General features: G+C 51.8%; 1 protein-coding gene across 3 annotated transcripts in view; it reads right to left on the bottom strand.

Annotated features, from left to right (window-relative positions):
• Positions 1 to 344: 344 nt before the first annotated feature.
• The window catches only part of SLC16A1 (solute carrier family 16 member 1), a 30,794-nt gene continuing 9,155 nt past the window's right edge, over positions 345 to 21,983 (bottom strand). For 2 of the 3 annotated variants that reach the window (XM_075910532.1, XM_006118782.2), the window contains exons 2-5: positions 12,958 to 13,215; positions 6,500 to 6,643; positions 4,554 to 5,426; positions 345 to 3,808 (exon numbers count right to left, since the gene is read on the bottom strand). In XM_075910532.1, coding sequence (XP_075766647.1) covers positions 3,513 to 3,808; positions 4,554 to 5,426; positions 6,500 to 6,643; positions 12,958 to 13,174 — 1,530 coding nt within the window. In that variant the 5' untranslated portion in view covers positions 13,175 to 13,215 and the 3' untranslated portion in view covers positions 345 to 3,512. Of the gene's footprint in view, positions 3,809 to 4,553; positions 5,427 to 6,499; positions 6,644 to 12,957; positions 13,216 to 13,592; positions 14,002 to 21,983 lie in introns of those variants that run through there. The other variant, XM_075910533.1, reaches the window with a different exon arrangement.

The following is a 21,983-nucleotide window of genomic DNA, read 5'->3' as shown; positions in this document are numbered from 1 at the left end:
ACACAAGCCACAGCACCAGTCAGGGGTAACAACCATGAGCAGTCACCGTAGGGCGGCTTTGTCCAGTTTCACGGTGTTCACATCGCCCTTCCCACAAGGTGACTGAAGGGGCCAGGGCAGGCAATTCCCCATCTCCCCGGACAACTCGGCCCTCACGGGAAGACTAAGCCCTGGAGAGGAGGTTCTGTCCCCAGCTGGGCCCGCTGGTACCGCCCTGGTGACATTTTTATAGTGTTCCCAATGCACCAGGCAAGAATCCCATTGCGTGGTAAACTCCAGGGCAAGCATCCTTAGCAGGGGGTCATTTGTCTCCTTGATGACACAACAGCACAACCACCCCAGCAGCAATTTAAGGTTAGTTTATTGCCATGTGAACTCTGACAGACATACGGAATTTATAAACGTACAATAACTTGGTTTTACAAAGTCACACCTCAGTACAGTACAATAAAATCTGTTGATACAAAATACTCTATTGGCTTTATAGAGTTACTCTAGAGTATGAAGACACCTTGACCTGCTCCGTTTAGAGGTTTACAATAGACTGCAATTAACACACCACTTGCTACGTATGCAGCCAAGCAAACAGGCCAGAGACATCACAGTTTGTTGTATAATACTGTCCAGGGCTCCAAGTGACAGAGCAAAGGCCGCTTGCAGTATGTTGTATACATATAAAAAGTCTCCAGAAATTAGTTTCAACTTTATTCCTACTAGCCCTAGATCCGTACTAACTACCCCCACTACTGTTTGTCTGGCGTCTTATGTTGTGCAAACTCAGTTCTTCAGCAGTTATAGCTTCTGCACTGTCCTCCTAGTTTTGACCTGGTCAGTTTTGATACTGAAGAAAGAAGCGATAAGCTGTAACAACTATGGAAGATTTCCCAGGACAGATGAAGGAACCAGGTGGGGTTTCATTTAATCAACCTCCCTCCCCATCCTTTAGCTGTCTGATGTAACTTTCAGGGCTTTTGTTAAGAAAAAAATCCTAAATATCTAAATTTCCTTAAAACAATTTATTTTTAAACCAAGACAGCATGAACAGCTTCTAAAACTCCTCTCCCAAACCAAGTAAGGCAGCGTGTGGCACCCCGATTGACTGACTGGGGCTACAAGCACCCCACAGACAAAGAGCCTTTTTGGGCGGCTGAGCAGACCTTTTTTTTTTTTTTTAAGTCTAAAGCGAGTGAATGCACTTAGCCTTCTTTGGAGCGACAGCAGCCAGGGTCTGGAATGGAACATTCCGTTAGTGTTTTCACTCTCCACTGAGCTTTGTGGAGCTACGTTTTAGACAGCGTTCGGCTCAGGGTGCAGAGTAGTCTCCAGACACGCAAGCCTTTCATTTTCTTTGACTTAATCTCACAAGAAATGCTGCTCAGAGGATCCCTAAACATGCTTTTTTGTGAAATTAAGAAGTCTTGTCTCACACACAGTTTATTTTAAAAGAGATTTGAACAAGACGTACAGGTCGCTTACTGTACCGACCCCACGACAAACAAGAACACGTCTTCGGCCTTCAAACGGAAGGACTGAAGTTCTGTTTTTCTGTTGCTTCATCTCTTGCCACAGGCTTCCCGCGCTCACGGATTAGGTGAATTGCTTTAGTACCGACCAGCCTGAAAAATTGGTAACTTCAAATAGTCCACACGCATCTCCCCCCAAAACCCTACCACATCCATGCCAACGGGCACGTTTCTGGAATATGGCTATGAAACATTCTGCCAACATATGTGACTGGGAAAAGAAAAAAAATCAACATGGAGTGGGTGAATTATAAAAAAGTTTATTAGAAAACTCCCCCCCCCCCCCAAACCTCAGCCTCTTACAGGATTTCTGTTTAACATTCACTAGGATACAAGCACCCGGAGCCTCTTCGCTCACAGGCCATTTGCTTAACCCTCTTCACACAAGCTGCGATATTTACCAGCACTAAAAAATAAATATGTCCAACAGACGACCCTCCCCTCCCCTCCCCCCTTGGATGTCTTTGATCGGAGCAGTTAGAAATTGCTTTCCACCCTCTCTGGAAGAGTAAGGAAAAGAGGGTACTTTGGAAGGGACAGCTACCTAGCTTTTGCTGTCTTACAGCATGAGCATATGAGAGCATCTGGTCCCATTTAGTGTGAAAAGTCTTAGGCCTCCGAGCCATGTGCCCAAGAGCATCTGCACCCCAGTAAGGGAAGCAGCCACGCTCTGAACACCACGGGGGAGGCACTGAGAATGTAACAGCCCTGACACCTCCTCGCTAAAAGCCAGCCCCACCCCCACTGATGCGCACGGGACTTCTGCCGGGGCGCTCCAAAGGAGCAAGAGCGCCATTTGCCACGTCTCGTTTGGAACACAGCGCCATGGCTCCATTTCACCTGCAGGGTGCACGGGCTAATGGAGGCTTCAGGACAGGCTCAGGGCTGGGGGAGGAGGAAGAGACGTAGCCATACTGGCCACACTGGGAGAGACCCAGATTCCCTAAATGAAGGAGCAGCAGCACGTTTCCAATTTCCAAGCCCATCTCTGCAGTAGGATGGGAAAGACCGATGCACAGACCAGACACCTGCCAGCTTAGATTCCTTCCATCCCAGCTAAAGCTGGTTCCTAACTACACTACCCAGCCTTCGGCACGTGTACCCATTTGGTTTCATAGTGTTACTTCCAGGAGAGGCGCCACCAAGAGAGGTTGGAAGTTCTTTGCCTAGGAAAAGTGGGATAGTCTAAACCTGAATTCTTCCTGCATCTGCAAGTGTTGTTTATTGAAATGGGATGATCCTAAAATGAGGCTCAACCCCTACAAAGGTGGCTGTGAAGACAGTGATAAAAAGAGCCCTCCATTAATTTGAGTCATCAATTCCAACCCAAGCGTTCCATGAAATATTTAGCTAAAAGGGGAGGTTTAAAAAAAACGACAGTAACTAAAAAGGTTTTCAAGAGGTGCTAGAAAAGCCTACCAATAGAGGCAGGTAGTGTCTGGCATCCGGAGGAGTTTGGATTTTGTCTTGTTTTATCCAGACCACCCCTCCCACTAGCCCACCCCAAAAATATCCCAACTTCCACTAAGCCTGGCAGTTAAGAAGTATGTGAAGCAGTATTCATTTTAGATTCAGCACTGAAGCCAGCTGAGCCTCAAAATATCCAGTATCCTTTTTTATGGCTTTAAAAACAGACACACCCCAAGCAGATCACAACTAACTAAAACATGGTTCACAGAGCGGCATTAAGGCTCTTCCAGAATAGTCTAGAGGAGGAAACTTTAAGGCACCTATTAATACATTCTGGGTACTGTTAAAAAAGCCAGAAGATTAAAAAAAAAAAAAAGTTTCCCATCGACATAAGAGGATCTGAAATATTTCACGGTTACCTCTGCTGAACCCAGATGAAAAAACAAGGGAGAGCTTTGTTAAAAATGAACACCTGGTTTATACACTTCTGATGACTGCTCACTACCAGCACAGCGTTTTCCCCAGACACCCTTTTAGTGGCAACACTTCCTCCAACCTCCAGGATTAGAAATCAGTCCCTCACATGCGACTCTCCTCCTCTTGCGTACCATCCTCTGTGCTCTTCGGCGGCATGCTGGCCACATCATTGTTTGCCTCTTTCTGTTTCTCGGCCTCTTTGTGTTTCTCCACCTCATCGATGTTGGTTTCCTCCTCTTTCCCTTCCTTTGTCCGCTTCTCCTCCGCTTTCTGTTCTTTTGCCAGAAGCTGGTAGTTGATGCCCATTCCCACAAACAGGTAGATCCCAGAGAAGATCAGGATGACGCCACACGACCAGTAGGTGTATTTATAGTCACCGTACATGTCGTTGAGTTTCCCTGATGGAGCAGAAAGGACAACATATGAATGAGAGGCAGTCAGCCCCGCTGAGAGCAGGCAGGCAAAAGCTCTCCCCAGCGGTTTCGTAACGCAGCGCGCGTGTGCACGTGTCCGTGTCTAGACATAAGAACAAACCAGCTCTGCTTACAAACAACAGCGTTTTAAGAAAACCATGACCCAAGGGTTCAAGGCAGGGCTGGTTAAATGGCAATGCGCATGGCCACCAACTCTAACCAGCTTCAGTTTTACAAGCAAACGCACAAGGAATGAGCCCAGGTTAAAGCTCCTTTTTGTTCAGATCAGGCTTTTTTTGGGGGGGGGGGGGGGGGAAGTGGGGGAGGACCCAGAACATCCAGCTATTTTCCAAAACAGACTAGGAGTCACCCAGGAAAATCAGTTTGAGGAGATTTATATTTTGACCAGGGTATCCAAGCTTACTCCAGCTTCCTCTAGTCCTACCTCCCAAGGTTAAAAACCCAACTTTGCTTTGCTGTGGGGGGACTTCCCACGGACATTTCACACAGCGGGGGGGTTTCCATTCTCTCCCTGCACCAGGGCCTAAGCCGCACACGTGGTTACATATGTAACCACTGGCCACTTCTTATGGAAGAGCCCTCCCATCTGGGCTCCGGCCACACACACGAAGGCCCTTCTCCAACTTCCCAGCAGGGGTCCTTTGGGAAGGAGCTGTGCTTGCCTCCCCCTTCCACAGACGCGCTAAGGAGGGACACAAACATACTCTACCTAGGAGCGGTGGTCCCAGGAGCACGGGGCAGCATTCCACAATGGTCACCAAGCCCACGGCACTGGAGAACCTCTGAGTCCCGACCAAATCCATCAGCGTTTCAAACAAGACGGAGCTGAGCCAGCCGAAGGCGAATCCGAAGAACCCGGCGTAAATGCAAAAGCCCATGTAGCTGGTGGAGAAGGGTGCCAGGAGGTGGCACACGCCGTTGCACACCACAGAGACAGCGAAGAAATATTGGACCCTGGGCCTGACCCACTTGGTGTTGGCCACCAGTCCCATGGACGGCCTCGCCACCATATCTACGAAGGCCAGGATGGAGAGCAGGAAGGCTGCCGACTCTTTAGGAATGTCCTTACTCTTGGCGTAATTGCTGAGGAAGACTAAGGGCGTGAACAGCCCAAAGAACATGATCACGTTGCCGGAGAGATAGAGCAAGAAGCCTCGGTGTGTGAACAGGGACAAATCCAAGAACTTGTTAACCGTCTGGAGAACAGAGGCCTTCTGCTTCTTCGTCTTCCCAGCAATAAGGTCCATGCTGGCATCGCCAGCTCCATCGTCCATCTTCCCAGCGGCCTTCCCAGCCTCCTGCAGCACCTCTTTCGTAACCTCCTTCTTCAGCTGCTCCGGCTTGGGGCCTATCGGTCGCATCAGAGATCCAGCCACACAGCAGTTCAGCAAAAGGCCACCAAGAATTAAAAAACTCCCCCTCCAGCCAAATATGCCAAAGAAGTACTGGTTCAGGGGGGCCAGCGTAGACAAGAACACGGGGCTACCTGCCATAGCTAGTCCATTGGCCAATGGACGTTTCTTAAAGAAGTACTTGCCAATCATGGTCAAGGCAGGATTCAAGTTGAATGCAAGCCCCAGACCTGGAAAACAAGAAATAGCACGTGAGTTTAAAATTGAGACACCGCTGCATTTCTGGGGACCTTGGGATTAACGGCATGGGTCCCTGCACTGAACATACTGGGCAGCAAGTGCTGGGCTAAGTTCCTCCCATGGTTATAGAATCATAGAGCACTAGGACTGGAAGGGACCTCGAGAGGTCACCAAGTCCAGCCCCCCGTCCTCACTGCAGGACCCAGTACTGTCTAGACCATCCCTGATAGACATTTATCTAACCTGCTCTTAAATATCTCCACAGATGGGGATTCCACAACCTCCCTGGGCAATTTATTCCAGTGTTTGACCACCCTGACAGTTAGGAACTTTTTCCTAATGTCCAACCTAAACCTCCCTTGCTGCAGTTTAAGCCCATTGCTTCGTGTTCTATCCTCAGAGGCCAAGATGAACAAGTTCTCTCCCTCCTCTTTATGACACCCTTTTAGATACTTGAAAACTGCTATCACGTCCCCCCTCAATCTTCTCTTTTCTAAACTAAGCAAACCCAGTTCCTTCGGTCTTCCTCCATAGGTCATGTTCTTTGGACCGTTAATCATTCTTGTTGCTCTTCTTTGGACCCTCTCCAATTTCTCTTATGCTACATTTAACTTGCACTGACCTCAGCAAAATTTCATAGGGGTTAACTAATGGCAGGATTGGGCCAGTTATTGCAGGTTTTCAGTGATCTACAAAGAAGGTGCCAATTTTACTAACGAGCAAACTGTTGCTGGTTTTGGTGGGGGGTTTTTGGAGCCAGCATTGAAGGCATTTTGAGAGAGACGTCAGTTTACTCGTGTGAAGTGTCTGCTTTGAGCTAAGATGGGGGTGTAGTAGAGCGTTCTCAAAGGAGGTGTACACCATCCTGAGCTGAGGAGGGATTTCGATTCAAGGTGGGTGAAGATAAAAAGCGATTTGGATACTGACTTGGCATCTAACCATCATGCCTCAAATGTGGAGTTTTACAAGTGCAGCATAGCCGTGGCCTAAGTCACGATTGGGTTAAAAAGCCCTTCTGCACCTGAGATCCTGGCTCTAACACCGACCACGAGGAGTCACTCACCTCCCACAACCCCCACGCAGAAGTAGAGCTCTTCCACTGTGTTACAGAAAGAGGCTGCGATCAAGCCACACCCAGATAGACAGCCTCCGGCGATCATGATTGGCCGACTGCCATACTTGTTCACCAGGACACTGCTGATGGGACCTAGAAGAGAGGGAAGGAGAGTTAGACACCTTGGGGTGTATTCCAGAGCAGAGGGATGCTTACAGGACTGCAGAGGGGTCAGCGAAGGCGAGGCACGGCTGATCGAGACGAGCGATAGCCATTGCTCGTGTGTCAGCTGGAGAGACGGGCAGGAGACGGAGATGGAGGACGTGAGGCCATGTTGGGTTAAGCGCGTGGACATCTCGCTCCACAGCGCAACATGATGGGCAATTGAGAATCCAGACTGAAACGGGGTGCAGCAGAACACTGCACTTCCTCCCCGCCCCGCCCGGCTGTCCACTCTGCCTTTTGAGAAAGTGTTTGAGTCCGTAGGGTTGCAGAGAGCCGCACAAATACAAAGAGCTGCAGTGCTGCTTCCCCGTGTCTAGACACACAATGGGGCAGATTAGGCTCTCCTGTAACTCCAGGGAATTCAGTGGTGTTGCACCACACATTCATTTGGCCCAATAGACACAAGATCTGATGCCACCCATCCCTTCTAAGGCAGTGGCCTCGTGGCTCAGGCCCCACCGGGGAGCTAGATCTGCCTCGGGCCTGCTGGGTGACCCTGGATTCAGAGAGCTCGTGATGCAAGACGCTAGAGAGGAGCCGGTTACTCTGTCACGGACAGAACCCAAATGCAAACTCTAGTATACGCAGCATGCAACGAACAAGGTTTGTGTTCTTCCAGGATGCAGTCAGGAAATACAGCACGGATGCTTTCAAAACTCTGCATGGAGAAGACGCTCTAGTAAGAACTTTTTATGTTTGGTCCAGCCCAAAATACCAAGTGCACATGGGGGAAGATGGGGAGATTTGAAGGGATTTTGTAAAATGCGTGAGTGAGTCAGAACAGGAAGAACTGTGCTCAAGCAAGAATGGAATTTCAACTGAGTCCTCCGCCCACCCACCCCTTGTTTTAAGGTTTCACTTTGCTTCAGCTACAGAAGCCTGATGAAAACCTGAACATCCGAGTGAAACCATCCGACCACAGTAGCCCATTTTGTGTGCCCCAGAGATGCTGGTGTGAACCGTGATCTGTTTTATTAGATCCAGCTTCTTATTTTCACACAGGTGTTCTCAACGTCTAGCTAATCCCATGCATGTGCGTTTTACGCCAAACACAGAGAAAGTTTAGGACCAGCCTGCTTTATTCAAGGCATTTAGAGGGAGACGTCAGTTTACTGGACTGAAAAAAGTCATCGGTTGTTCTTTACAACTATAAGCTAAGGGACATCTGATTCAGCCTGATCAGCCGTGGCCACCTCTGTCTGACCAATACAGCTTCTGAAACATCAGCATGACTCATCTTCCTCTGCAGTCGCAATAGCAGTGCAAAATGTGCTCAGCTAGGTCCCAGGCAAAGCCTTTTCAATCTGTACATATTTGACTCCTCCAGCTTGGCGCGCAGGACAAGAAAAATCTTCCACAGCCGCAATATGCAAAGCAAATAATATGAACTTTCATTATAGCTCACCAGGCAAAGGAGGGGAGCGGTTTTAAAGCAGCTTTCCCACAGCGACTGGGACACAGCAGAGCCTGTGTTTATTGGTGCTGCATGTGATGCTGTTTGATCTTCAGGATAAAACAATCCCCTTTTCCAGACTGGTTCTGTGGGGCCATGCGGTTTGCACATTAGATCGCTATGGATATGGTGGGGACAGAGGGAGTCAGCCAGGTCAGGGCTCCCCATGCCAGGAACTGTGTGAACACTGGGTAAGACGGTGTCCCTGCCCCCAAAGGGATGACAGTCTAGAGCAGGGGTGGACCCGCCAACCGAGTTGATCCGGCCCTTGGTGATCCGGGCCTGGGGGCAGGGGAACGCACGTGACGTCTCCTCCCGCCCTGCCCCCGCCCTGCCAGGAATGCGTGGCACTTAGAAGCACCATGCGCTACCCTCGCCCTCAGACCCGGATTGGCCTGGGGGCAGGTGGGGGGAGCATGTGAAGTCTCCTCCCACCGCCAGGGGCACAGGTACCTAGAGGGAACCACCAGCTGTTCAGAACATCTGGTGGCTCTCTCTGGGCAGGGGGGCAAAGACTTTGCATGCTCCCCCACCCCCACGCCAATCAGCGTTGGTGGGTGAGGAAACACGGAAGTGTCCCCACCCCCACACCCCTTCCACTGAGGCCCCGCCTTTTCCAGGGCAGCCTGGGGCCACTTCAATAATTTCTGACGTGGCCCCTGATCAAAATGATTGCCCCTCCGTGACCTAGAGCAGCAGTTCCCACACTCCCCCGAGGGAGGACCGTTCCCCTGCAAGGGAGGGAGTTTTGTTCTGTTATTATTGTCATGGCTCCGCCAGTGTTTGAGCAGCCAGATTGCTGTGTGCACCCCCAGGTCCAACTGCTGCACTGCGAGCCATCCTAATCCAAAGTCAACAGGGCCTGAACCCGGCAGTGCCCGCCCTGCAGACACGGGGCGTATTTCAACGCGCTGGATGAGCGCCCTCTGAACATTAACAGATCTGGTTTCACCATTAACAGACAGCAAGGTCAGCCTGCTATTCGCCGCCACTCACGTGGCCTGACCTTCTCCTGGGGAGCCGGGAAGAACCTGGAAACGTTTGAAGAGCCAGTGGCTGTGTCAACAACCCCCTTCCCAGCTGGGACCAAATCCCAGCTAAGCCTCCCCCCCCCCAGGGCCCTGGCCAATGCCTCCCGGCAGGCCCTGGGAATGCCGTACCGCCCGGGAGCCAACCTTTGCGCCTGGAGTGGAACAAGTGAGCCAAGGCCTGGTGCAAATCCTTCAGGACTGACCCTTCCTCCTTGCAGTGGTGGCCTCTTTCCTTCCCTGCCCTGCCCCGCCCGTGCCACCCCAGCAGCTTAGCCCAGTCGGACCGACAGGCAGCCGCTCCTGTCCCTGGGGCAGATCCTGAGCACGGCACGCACACTGCCCTGCCCCCTCGTTATGCAGCAGGCCCTAAGGCTGAGGATGGGTTGGCAGGGAGCAGCGTGTTGCGCCTGGCTTCGTGATGTCCCATCTCACGGTGGCGAGAAGCAACGCTCCTGTCGCGCAGGGCCCAAGACTCCGGCTTCATAAAAAGCCCTGCTCAGGCACGAGCCACACAGAGTGTCTCCTGCAGCACTGGCCTTTCAGCAGTGCCGACGTATCCCCGCGAGCCCCTTCCCCCGTGCGCCCATGCCATTGCAACTGGCCAGAAACGTCACTAACCCAACACTGACGGGGCTATTTTCATTGCCGGCGCCGCCAGCAGAGCAAGAAAGGGAGCGGGAGCGGCTGTGCCGTTTCGCTAGCGTCATTAGGAACTGCGGCCGGGGGTTCGATTCAATGCTGGCCCTTCAACTCGCTTGGAGCAAGATCAGAAGCAACGAACACAAGCCAGCTTTTGAACTCAAGCGCCCTCCCCCGCACAGGCCCAATGAGCCTCTCTTCTGGCGAGTCGCAGAAGCCTCGGCCTTGCCCGCGCCCAGCAGCGCGCCTTGCTTCGCCGCAGCCGCTTGCCAGGAGGAAGTAACTGGCCCCTTAAAGAATGTGCAAAGGCGTCTGGGAGGAACAGAGCGGGCATTGTCACTGCTCCTCCAAGGCTCGGCCAGGCAGAGTTTAGTGCTCTCAGCGATCTGCGGGAAAGCAGACGCACCGGGGAGCTGCCTTTGCAAACGTCTCACCCTCAGCTTCCTGCTAAGTGATACTGAGAAGCAAATTGCGTATGCAAAGCACCCCTACTTCCTGGAACAAGAGTTAGTCACACGGCCTAAGATTGAAAAGAAAAAGGCAGGCATTACTTGGGGGAAGAGGGCGGGACTTCACAGCTGCTGACTAATGCTTGACTAATCCATGCCCAGCAAACCAGCAGAAGTCTGCACTGCAGAGTGGCCAAATGTAACGCCAGGGGCCGCGGAACAAAGGATGCAGCCCTCGCTTACGGGAGAGGGGACGGAGAAGGATCTGGAGGGGGGGCATGGTGGATAACAGTGGAACATCAGCTCCCACGGTGCCCGAAAGGGCTAACGCAACCCTGGGATGTATCAGTTCTAGGAGCAGGGAGGTTTTCTCTCGATTTGGTACCAATGTGACCCCTACAGGAATCCTCTGTCCAGTTCTGATGTTCCCAGCACAGGATGGACGTGTGGTAACTGGACAGGGTTCAGAAAAGGGGCATGCGAATGATTCAAGGACTGGAAAACATGCCGTCTAGTGACACGCACAGCTCCCCGAGTGCGAGAGAACACAGCGGGCTGGGTGACGAGCCGGCTCGCTGCGTCTGCAAGGACCTACGTGAGGAACGGGCTCTCAGTCTAGCAGTGCCACACGCATCCGTGGCCAGACGCCACCGCGAGGCAGATCCGCACCGGAGAGAAGGCTCGAACACGTAGGCTCACCACTACGCCTATTTACCACGGAGCCTCCTCGGGCACAGCTTTTAAATCAAGACGGGATGTGTCTCGGAGGGGCTCCAATTCAGAAAAGAGTTCGGTGGCTTGTGTTACAGAGGAGGTCAGGCCAGACCCCCCAGGGCTCCCTTGTGGGCTCAGCTGCGAACTGGAGCCAGGCGAGGATCTGTCCCAACCCAGCAACCACTGTGTGCTCGTGAACAGTTGAGTGACCTCACGAATTCTTATCGATTAGTCGACTCTTCTGTAGTCCCCGGGGGCGGAGCCGGCAGCTGCTGTATCAGGCAGCAGTGCGGGGGGCCAGGCGGGAGCTGGTCCACAAGGGGAGCCAGTTTAAAAGCCAGCTCCCCTCACGGACTAGCTGCCTGTCTCCCTGTGCAGCTGCCTCCGATACCCAGTCCAAGGTGGGGCTGAGCTCCTGGACCCAGCCAGAACTGAGCTGGGCTGCCTGGCTCCTAATACACTTTAAATGCTGAGCCGCAGCAGGGGTAGGTTCTGGATCCTGTGCAAGCCAGGACTGAGCCAGGCAGCTGGCCGGCCTGCTAAAAAAAAAGTGTACTGGCAAGGGTGGGGGAGGAAAATGCATGTGGTCCATTGCATTACTTTTGCTAAAGTAATCACTAAAGCAACACTTTTGCTCATCTGTTAATCGACCGCACTCCTACATCCCTATCTCCAACTCCCCTTTTAACAGCAGAAAGATGGCAGGAGGGACCAGGCGTATGAGAAAACAACTGGACAAAGCCCCCGGCTGCTTTTTCTTTTAGATGTTGATGAAGCGTCCTGTCCCTCGCTTTGGAGGGGGAGAGGGGAGGCAGGCTCCGCGCCACACCCCATCTTACACTGCTTTCCTGAACTAGGTAACTTCTGCATACACTGGGCTGGTGTGTCCTCGTTTCCCCCGCATCCCGTAGCAGCTTCTCACACGCACTCCCAGCTACGTGGCCAAGAGCAGCTCCCGCTAGGTCAGAACCGTGGCCCCCACCCTGGACGCAGCGCTGACCACAGGGGATTCTCATGCTGCCGCCACCCCCCACCGGCAAGGCGCCTGACTCATATTTGCATTTGTGCATCAAAAGCAGCTGACGGCCGTAGCTGGGCACGGAGGCTTTTCCTGGGGGGGAACAGGCCCTGCTTTGTCCTTGCTTAGCTAGTGAGACAACCGGCACATTTCCCTGCCTCGCTGTTGTCACAAGCTTGCAAACTGTCACGGTCTTAATGAGACCTGATCTGAGCCATCCCCCTCTGTCCAGGGGTCCCGAGAACGTGTTCTTGCGAAGGCTTGCGGCAGCTCACATGCAGCAGGATCCTGACAGCTCAACCCTGCCTGCTCCTGCAAACTGGCTTGCTAACGCACATGTGACCTGCATGCTGTTTTATCATTTAAAACTCAGGCCATAGTGCAACTTTCCAGAGCCGGATCAATGCCTGTGCAGTGGCTTTGGTGTTTGCGCGAGGAGCGGCACGAGAACACAGCCACCGCATGGCTGCTTTCAGCGTTTCCACAGCCCCTACCACCAGGGCCAGGAGCTTGTAAAGAGATCGTAAATAATCAACTGTGCGTGGCCTTAGGATCAGCGCTGCAGGCAGCAAGGTCTTTCACCTACAACTTTGTGCAGGGACTCCTGCATTCTTACACCGCCCGTCTGGTAGAGGTCAGCAGCAGACATGTTGCAGCTATGGTCTAGCAAGGCCAAGTGCAGCATTACACAAGTTCTATTGCCTTGGAAAGATTTTACTTATCGCTTTGCAGAGGGGCAGGACAGATTAGCCTCATTTTCCCATCTTGGGCATTAAATAAAGTTCATGCCAAGCTCCTCCAAACCAACCTGCTTAGAAAAATGTCACCCCAATGGGAAACAGTCCCCATTAGGGTTTTGGGGAAAGGCACTGCAATAGGGCACCATTAATCAGACACGGCCATCATCATCCCCTCCCTAGAGTCGTCTGCTTGCTTACCTCCTGCGTACATAACAGCCAGCATGATGGAGGAGATCCAGGAGACTTTGCTGCTAGATGCATTGAAGATGGCCTCAATCTCTTTGAAAAACACGGTGATGGATTTGGGAAACGCATAGGAGAAGCCAATGGAGATGAAGGCTCCAACGACAACAGCCCATCCCCATCCTCCTTCTGGGGGGGTGTATCCCTGAGGCCCTCCAACGGCTGGCGGCATCTTGAATGGAGTTGGCGGTAATTCAGCTGGGTCTCAAAGATCTGCAGAGGACACAGATGCCAACACTTAGTAAACACCACAACAGAATTCCACCCCAAAGTCTCCAAGGGTTGCTTCCCTTCCCACACAATTCCCCATCAGCGAGGGATCAGAATTCGATGGAAAAGGCAGACACTTTCGTATGTGACTAGTGATTCTAAGTGCCTTGCTGTTTGGACTCCTGGCCCGAAACCCCTTACACCGAGCATGTTTTCAGAGAGGGAGAGCTCAGCATTTCCAGAAAGTCAGGTCCCAAAAGACGCTCTAGAAAGGCTTTGCCAGAAGGTATTTCTGGCAGGGAATTAAAAGCGCAGCTGGCCCTTTGAAAGCCGGCAGCCCACTGGGGTTCTGAGTGTGGCCCGTGAGACATTTTAAGTACCGTCGCCCACTGCAGGGGTGCCAGGTTCTGCTGGGCTCCCTCAGCGTAGTTTTTCCCTCCGGGTGTTATGAAAGTGACAGGCACTTAAAACAAGGGCACATGACAGGAGGTGCACACTGATTGACACGGCACTGACTGGGAGAGCCAGGCGTTCCCTCTGCAGCCAATCACAGCGCTGCTACGGTTCCATCCACAACCCGCACATTCTAGGGACTGCAAGTGCAGTGAGCGAAACTGCCCTGTCACGGGGACAGCCTTGGTTCCGACAATCTTGTGGCCCACGGAGATGGAGGGCCACTCCAGCAGCCCACGCACTGGCCCAGGCTGCCCTTGGCTGTTCTAGAGCCTTGGGATCTTGCAAGAAACAGGGCTGTACAAACGCTATCAGCACAGTCGTCTGTTTTGTAAAATGCCACATGACGTGGATTTTTGCAAGTTAACTCCCAGCCTAGCTGGTAACCACTTCCTCTTCTAAGCTGTAGCCTTGACGCAGCCATGAGCTCCATTGTGCACACAGCGCATGCTCTGAGCTGGGGGGAGGCATCCAGACCTATTGCAGAAGGGAAGCCCAGGAAACACACATCAGTCTCCCTCCTCGTGTCACCGCACGGATGGGCGCTGTTAGACAAGCGGGCAGGGCAAACTGGGAAGCAGGTGGTGTTTTCTACAGGAAGTGACATCCACCTTGTGACTAGCATACATCTGTATCACGATGACCTGCCACACGCATGCTAAGCATCTGAAGTATTTCCATAGCTAAGGCTGTCCTGCATTTTTGGATAACCCTCTACACTCATGCCAAGGATCCCCCTTGGCTAAAGCGAGCCTGTCCGCATCCGGGCAGATGGTATCTTCAGAGCAAGAGGAAAGGCGTTCCCTGTGCACTTCCAAGAGGTGCCTTCGTGCACCCTACTACAAGGCTGCACGCACTCAAGACAAAGGTCGGGGAGTGCCGGGGCCTGCAGTGCTGGGCTTCGGAAGGAAAGATGAAGGGGGCATTGTAACTCCAGAAGCCACCGAGACAGAAAGTGGATTCAATCCAGGTTCCAATGACACATCCGGGACAGCGCCCACATTCCGGATGGCAAAGTTAGAGGTGTCACTTAGGAGCGCACACCTGTGTAAGGGGAACAACATCGCGGCACAGAAATGCTCTTGGGAATCCGGTGCCAAACAGAACTTTTTTCCCTGTACCACAGTACTAAACCCAGCTGACATGGGTTATCTGGTCTCTCAGGTAAATTTCATAACACAACACAACAAAGTAGAGTCAAGCAATTTATCAGCAACCCCCAGAGCCCGTCCTACAAGGAGATTAGGGCTGGCTTCTCCTCTTCTATCAAAAGGCAGTCAGATTTTAATACTATCAAATGGCAGGCTGATGGGTGGGGAAGGGGAGACAGGAGAAGTCGTATCACATTTTTAATACGTGCTCCTCAGAAAAAACACATCTCTCTCCTCGTGCCACATCAACATTTCTATTATGCTGGTGCACAAAGACCCCTCTGAAGGTCATTAAATGCAGCTAAACTTAGCCATGACTGATAACAATGGAAAGTTTCAATAGATGGCTTGAATTCTTGTCTGCTTTGATGCAGCTTGTGTTGCAGCTTCACCATCAGCGCATCCCCTATAATTTTGTAGCCTCATTTCACAGGTTGAAACTACTAAGGATTCCCAGCCACATTTCCCAGATACTGCCAAAGAAATGACACTGTCTACACAGTTGACTCATCCTTCCACATCTCTTCTCTCAGACCCCCTCCTTCCTAAATTACAATTCTGCTACCTCAGAAATCCCTCTTGGGCAGGAGGAAGTGAATGTCCTGGACTGAAAAACAAGATTGTCTGTGCTCAGTTTTATCACAAACCCCTCGCTATTTGTTGGTTTTTGGTGAAGGCCCAGCTCCTTGACTCATGTAGTTACAAGTTACTTTCATTTGTAAAGAAGCATGTTTCTCCCCATCCTGGTTGCAGAGAAAAGCTTGAAGGCATGAAGCAAATGCATGCAAATACAGAGGCAAGAATACATTTTTAAAAATAGTCTCATGATACTTTGGAGCCAGAGGTGTAATTTTTCAATGCTTGGGGCTGGCTATCCTGGATGAATTTACACCCACACCAGCTTTCACTGTTATCCCAAACTAAACTGACTTTGGGACTTACCTCATTGTGGGACCATAACAACCTTACGCTGGATCGTTAAGTCAGAAACTCAACAGAAAGTCGAATTTAGACCCATTTCTGTAGCCCTAAAACGGACAGACGATCCCTACAGCTTCCCCCTTGGCCGTCTGTCCCAGCAAGTGTTGAGAGAGGTGGAAGAGAGGCTCACAAAGACAATGGAGGGGAAGATGCCACGTAGGGTAGGTCTCCAAGCTTCCATATTATGCCAGGGCCTGGTTTTGGCTGAATGCCTCACAACACAAGCGGCAGCTGAAGCCAAGCTATGCCACCAAAGCATGCACAACTGGAGAGACAGCAGAGTATTTGTGCTTACAGCAATGGAGCAGAAAGAAGATGGAAGGACTTGAAAGGAGCAGATGAGCCGAGGGTAAATGCTGTTCATGCAGACGTTTGCCAGCACCGCTGGTTTTGCACCATCTATCACATGCTTAGCTGCTGCAGTTATACAGAGAGCTCAGTACAACCCCAGCACTTTCAGACCCAGGACAGAAAGCAAGACAACGGGAGGACCCCAGACAGGCATCAGAAACTAGCCAGCCCACCCTTACCCATTACAGCTTTGCTGCACAGCGCCTGGGCATGCCAGCTACATTCACATGGGACCTGCTAGGCCCTCACATTTGCAGTCCTGTGTGCCCGCAGTAGAGAGGCACTTGTAAGACACCAGGAAGGCAATTCAGAAGTGCGGGCAACTTGAAGCAGGAAGTAGAAGCTGCCATAAAAAATAAAACCAGATAGCTGCCAGTTGGCCCACATGCATCCGCACAGATCCTGCACCTGTGCACTGCAAACCCAAGCAGAGCACTTTACCGGGGAGAACTACACTCTCTGCAGAGAGCCGGCAGCCCTGTGAGACTAACAAATCTATCAGGTCGGGCATCGCGCAGGCCTGGGAAGCTCTCCCAGGACCCCCTAAGCGCACCCTGGCAGGACACTGCATGGCGGTGAAACCTGCTCTGGCAAACTGCCCGTTGTATTAACTTTGGAGGAGATGGCGCACGGTATTCCTCACAACGGCTCAGAATCTATTTCACTCCGGGCTGTGCACCACGCCCTGCAAAGTCAGAGCATTTCTACTGTACAACACGTTTCCAGGCTGACTGGGTGTCCGCAGACGCAGCCCTGCCTTGCTGAGCCACTGGGGGATTTCTTGTGGTGCCTCGGACGTTGCAGGAGCAGGGGTGGTGGGCACTGGTGTTCCGCCATGGGGTGGTCGGCACCGGCCCCCTTCCCTACTCTGTCCCAGCCTCTGCTGCCACTTCCAGCTACCAGCAACACAGCAGGACTCGGCCTTCAGCCCTGCCCCCCGCTCCCCCAATCACTCCGGACCTCCTTACTCCCTCCCCATCCAAGGGTTCTCGTGGTCCCCAGCTTGCCGCGGCGGAGTGAGTCTGCTGGGAAAAGTGACTGTAAGAAACACACAAATGTCAGACTTAACTAGCAAGCGTTAACAAAAACAAACCAACCGAAACAGGCAAAGCTGCTTCTTTGTGTTTCTATTCTGGTTGGGTCCAACAGAGACGAGAGACAGCAGCACGTTATTTTTATCATCGAGGCGGCCAAAAGCCCCAACAGAGAAGTTACAGGGCACTTGCGTATGGGCAGATGTATTTGTTTTTCCTAAAGAGCTGGTGGCCACCATTCTGAGCCCACCAAAAATGTGGTGAGAGGCCCTAGAGCCTCAACTTCCCTTCCCCCAGCGGCCAAAACCGCCAGTAGCTCCTGCAAAATCAATGGGGGTCCCATCAGGAACTGAAAGTGCAGGAGACACAGTTACACAGAACAGAGTGTTCGCCTCCCACACACGGCCCATTTCTAACCCTCACATTCATCTAAATGAAGGTGAGGCTCATTTGGCAGCCTTCCTGAAGCATCAGAGAAGCCCCTTGCAGAGTTGAGCTCATCGACCGGCAGGTCACAGTGGAGCTGGGGGCTATGCACCCCAACCGAGAGGTGCCCTGGGAAGACTCGCCAGGACACCCGAGGAGGAAAGGAGATCTCACGGCAGGGCCATGGGACCCAGAACTGGAGGTCCGGTTTTCTGAAGCCTCCCAACACTAGCTCACACCCAGGCAGGCACCTTCAAGGAGCATACAGCAGCAGCAAGAGCCACCGAAGCCCTGGAGCCTGCCTTAGGGCTGGTTTAGTCTGTTTGACCCAGCCACCGCTGGGTTTTTTTGCCCTAGAAACATATTTAGGCGGCTTTTTGGCTCAAAGCACATGACCGGCATGAGCAGAACCCAGTCACATTGCAGCCCCGACAAAAGAATCATTTACAAGATCACCCCCCCCCCCATAAGCCCCATGCTCCCGAGCCCACAGGAGTATTTCTGCTCCGTGCTGGTCAGGTGACTGGCGCTTCCATTGGGCTCCCTCAGGGCGGAGGGAAAGTCACACATGGTAGCCTTAGTGCAGATTAAAGCACCCAGGCGCTTGGGAAAGAGCTCAGGATTGCCACAGCTTCCTGCCCCACTTCTCCGGCCGAAGGAGAGGCCAGATGCGCACTGGGGAGCACCAGGCACATGTGCTGTTCAGACTGGATGGCCACGTGGCCGACTAGACACACTTGCCACCCGAATAGAGATCGGAGGCGGCTAGACAAGGCCTGTGCAGGGCAAGCCAAAAACAGAATCCCCGGCCACAAAAACCACAACATCTGGGGAATTTTCATTTTCACTCTCAATACCAAGAGCCCACTCGGGGTGTGAGCTGGTTTCCATACGATTAACTCTGCCCAAAGCCTTTAAACAAAGGCGTGATTTGTCTTTTTAACTCACGTTAATGTCACTTTCCAGGGGAGCTTGCACGCCCGCGTTTCCAATTGCCTTTTACCGTTAGAGTCATCACCAGCTTTCATGAGGCTCACTGAACTTCCCTTTCAGCTGCTGTCATACCACGGCTTGACGCGTCTGGTCCAAGGTTTGAGGAGGACGCTACTAAGTGCTGCAAGGTTTTCCCCCCCCAGTCAAGAAATCAAATCTTTACCTACTCCAGGAAAACTAAGCTGACTGATCTTACTCAGACCTGGGTTCATTTGTTTGCCCTTTCTTAGCAATTCTCCCACCCTTCCCTGCACTGACTAAGGTCACACTATTTGATGAGCAACACAGACCTCAGTCACCATCTCTTCCCTCTCCCCCTCCCCCACCACTTTGCACCTTCCCAATTTCAAGCCAAGGAAAATGCAGGACAATGTAGCACTTTAAAGACTAACAAGATGGTTTATTAGATGATGAGCTTTCGTGGGCCAGACCCACTTCCTCAAGTGGGTCTGGCCCACGAAAGCTCATCATCTAATAAACCATCTTGTTAGTCTCTAATGTGCTACATTGTCCTGCATTTTGCTTCAGCTACCCCAGACTAACACAGCTACATTTCTATCACTAAGCCAAGGAAAGAGACAGTTACCAACTGCAACTCACTGCTAACATGGGACTGAGGTAGGAGTTTCCCTTCATCTGAGATCACCAAGCAAAATTCGTAGCACATAGGACCAGGGGGAAGAAATGCAGATTTACATTATGAATTTGGCATGCAACAGCACTTCCCTTCAAGCATTCAAAGCCCCTAAGGCGACTGGTTTTAAAAGCTTCTCTGAGGATGGCTCAGGTTTCATCTTTCCTACTCGCAGAGGGAAGAGGTTCAGCCAGAGGAAAAAGCCACACCTAAAAATAGGAGTCCGTTCAACACGAACCATTTCCCAAAAGCCGAGTCACTGCTATGACTCTTCCATTTCGGTTTGGGGAGAGCGGCTGCGTGTCAGACGTGTTTGGAACTCCAATTCACAGCTGCCAAGCAGTCAGCCATAGTTTGCCCTATTTAGGCATTCAAGTCGCCCGTTTGCAGCAATTAAGGCTGAGGAGACCAAGCAGTGACTGCAAGGGTCACGTTTTCCAATTCTTTCTACACCTCAGCAATGAATAGCCTCAAGCGACCTCTCCTGCCTCCCCCAGTAGCGATGTAACAGAGCTCCGCTGAATTCCTTTCTGGCAGAGGCTGTGGAATGGAGAAAGGAGCAGGAGTCGAGTCCCCACACCAGGATAATCTGAAGTGGGTTTTGTCCACGAAAGCTCATGGTCCCATCGACGTGTTTTGCTCGTCTTTAAGGTGCTACTAGACCATTCGTTGTTTAAGTTTGTCCAGGTCCCTCCAGACGGCTATCATCACCCCCTTTGTTTTATTTAGAGCTATAACAGCAGACTATCCAGGATGTGTATTTATCCCACGCAGTAAATTACTTTGTACTGAAAAGCCCAGCTTGGCAGAACTCCACAATCAAAAACAGAAGCTCCCATTTAGAAACCATTGCAAAATGCAATGAAATATTTGCAGCAAGCCCTTAGCAAAGTCTCCTTACAATGCCCCTTTATGAAAGTCGCAGGAGTAGCCTTCTCGCAGCTAAGACCGGGAGGGAGTGCGTTCGGTTTTAGTTTTCGGTATACGGTTTTCATCCGGCAAGCGGCATCTGTTATCGTCCCCATCTGCTGAACTGTTACAAGCCATCACTTGGCATATGGTACCCAGAGCAATTAGAGTTTATCCATGAAGGCTGAAAAGAGGAAGACTTCAACCTTCTGACTTGCAAACAAGACATCAGAGGGCATGATCCCCGGAGTTCATCACCTGCAGCTGATGCAGCATTCCAGGCATCCATCTTAGAGACATTCCCACAGCATCCCCTGCTGCTGCAGAACAAGCAGCCTGTTCTCTAGGACACTGATTTTCAGCACTGAGACAAACTGCTGAATTTTTACCTTGTCACCCTACCCGGCTCTAAACTAATACCCATCCTGTCGACGCAGCTGAACTTGTACCGAGCACCCGTCTGCTTCAAATTCAGACAAACCGCATTTGGCCCTATTTCAGAAACAGAGGCCAAGACCGCTCCAAGCAAGGTTTATGTAACACGGCAGCATTTTTTGTAGTACAGGCAGTCCACGAATTACACAGATCCGACTTACGTTGGATCCGCAGTTACGAACGGGGTTTGCTCCGCGTCTTCCTGGTCTGCTGGAGACCAGTAGACCAGGGAGACGGGGAGCAAAGCCGCGGAGCACGCGGGCAGCGGACAGCCCAGACGCACCGCGGCTGTCCCGCTGCCCCCGGGCTCCGCGGCTTTGCTCCGGACGCAGCTGGTACAGCTGGGGCAGCTCTAGGCGCTACTGGACCAACCTGGCAGCACCCCAGCTGCTCTGCCCCAGGCGTCCCCAAGTCAGCCGCTGCTGAAACTGACCAGCGCTGACTACAGGAAGCCGGAGGCAGAGTTGCTCTGCCCCGGGCTTCCTGGAATCAGCTGCTGATCACTTTCAGCAGCAGCTGACTTGGGGACGCCTGGGGTTCTTAAGTTGAATCTGTATGTAAGTCGGAACTGGCGTCCAGATTCAGCCTGTTGAAACTGATCAGCAGCTGATTCCAGGAAGCCCGGGGCAGAGCAACTCTGCCTCCGGCTTCCTGTAGTCAGTCGCTGGTCAGTTTCAGCAGCGGCTGAATCTGGATGCCAGTTCCGACTTACATACAGATTCAACTTAAGAACAAACCTACAGTCCCTATCTTGTACGTAACCCGGGGACTGCCTGTACACTAGCACCAGAAGGCCCCAGTGTGCTGGATGCTGCATAAAACACATAGCAAGAGACAGTCCCGTGCCCTAAAATGCTTACAATCTAGACCCCTAGGTTAGACAGCACACAGCCACTGGAACAAGTAGGGTTGCCAGGTGTCCAGTTTTTGCCTGGATAGTTTGGTATTTTCGCCTACTGTCCTGTAAACAAAAAAACAAAACAAAAAAAAAAAAGAGAATACCTGACCTGTAAAATGTCCAGTATTTTCTGTTTTCCTCAGACAGAAGGCCAGTGGTGTCTGTGAGGGCAGGGGGAGTGCGGAGCACAGTAATTTAAAGGTGCAGCAACTTTTTTTTTTGTTTAACAACTTTGGTCTCTCCCCCTTTCCCCCCCCCCCCCCAACAGAATTTTTTTCTGGTGTTGTTGGGAGGGTTTTTTGGGGGGGGGGGGGGGGTCGGTATTTTTTTGTGAAACCATCTGGCAACCCTCGGAACAAGGATTACCTATTATTCCTACCACACATGGTGTGTGTTCTCTTCCCACCCCAGACTGCACGATCTGGCATGCTGCTGGCCCCGTCACGAAGCCATGCTTACTTCCGAAGTAAGACACTTTTATCAGGCTTTAGGTATGTTTGTCTGTC

This window comes from Pelodiscus sinensis, chromosome 27 (assembly GCF_049634645.1).
Source record: "Pelodiscus sinensis isolate JC-2024 chromosome 27, ASM4963464v1, whole genome shotgun sequence".
In the NCBI taxonomy this organism is placed as follows: domain Eukaryota; kingdom Metazoa; phylum Chordata; order Testudines; family Trionychidae; genus Pelodiscus; species Pelodiscus sinensis.
The sequence above is the reverse complement of the archived record's forward strand: the minus strand, read 5'-3'. Positions and strand labels throughout refer to the sequence as shown.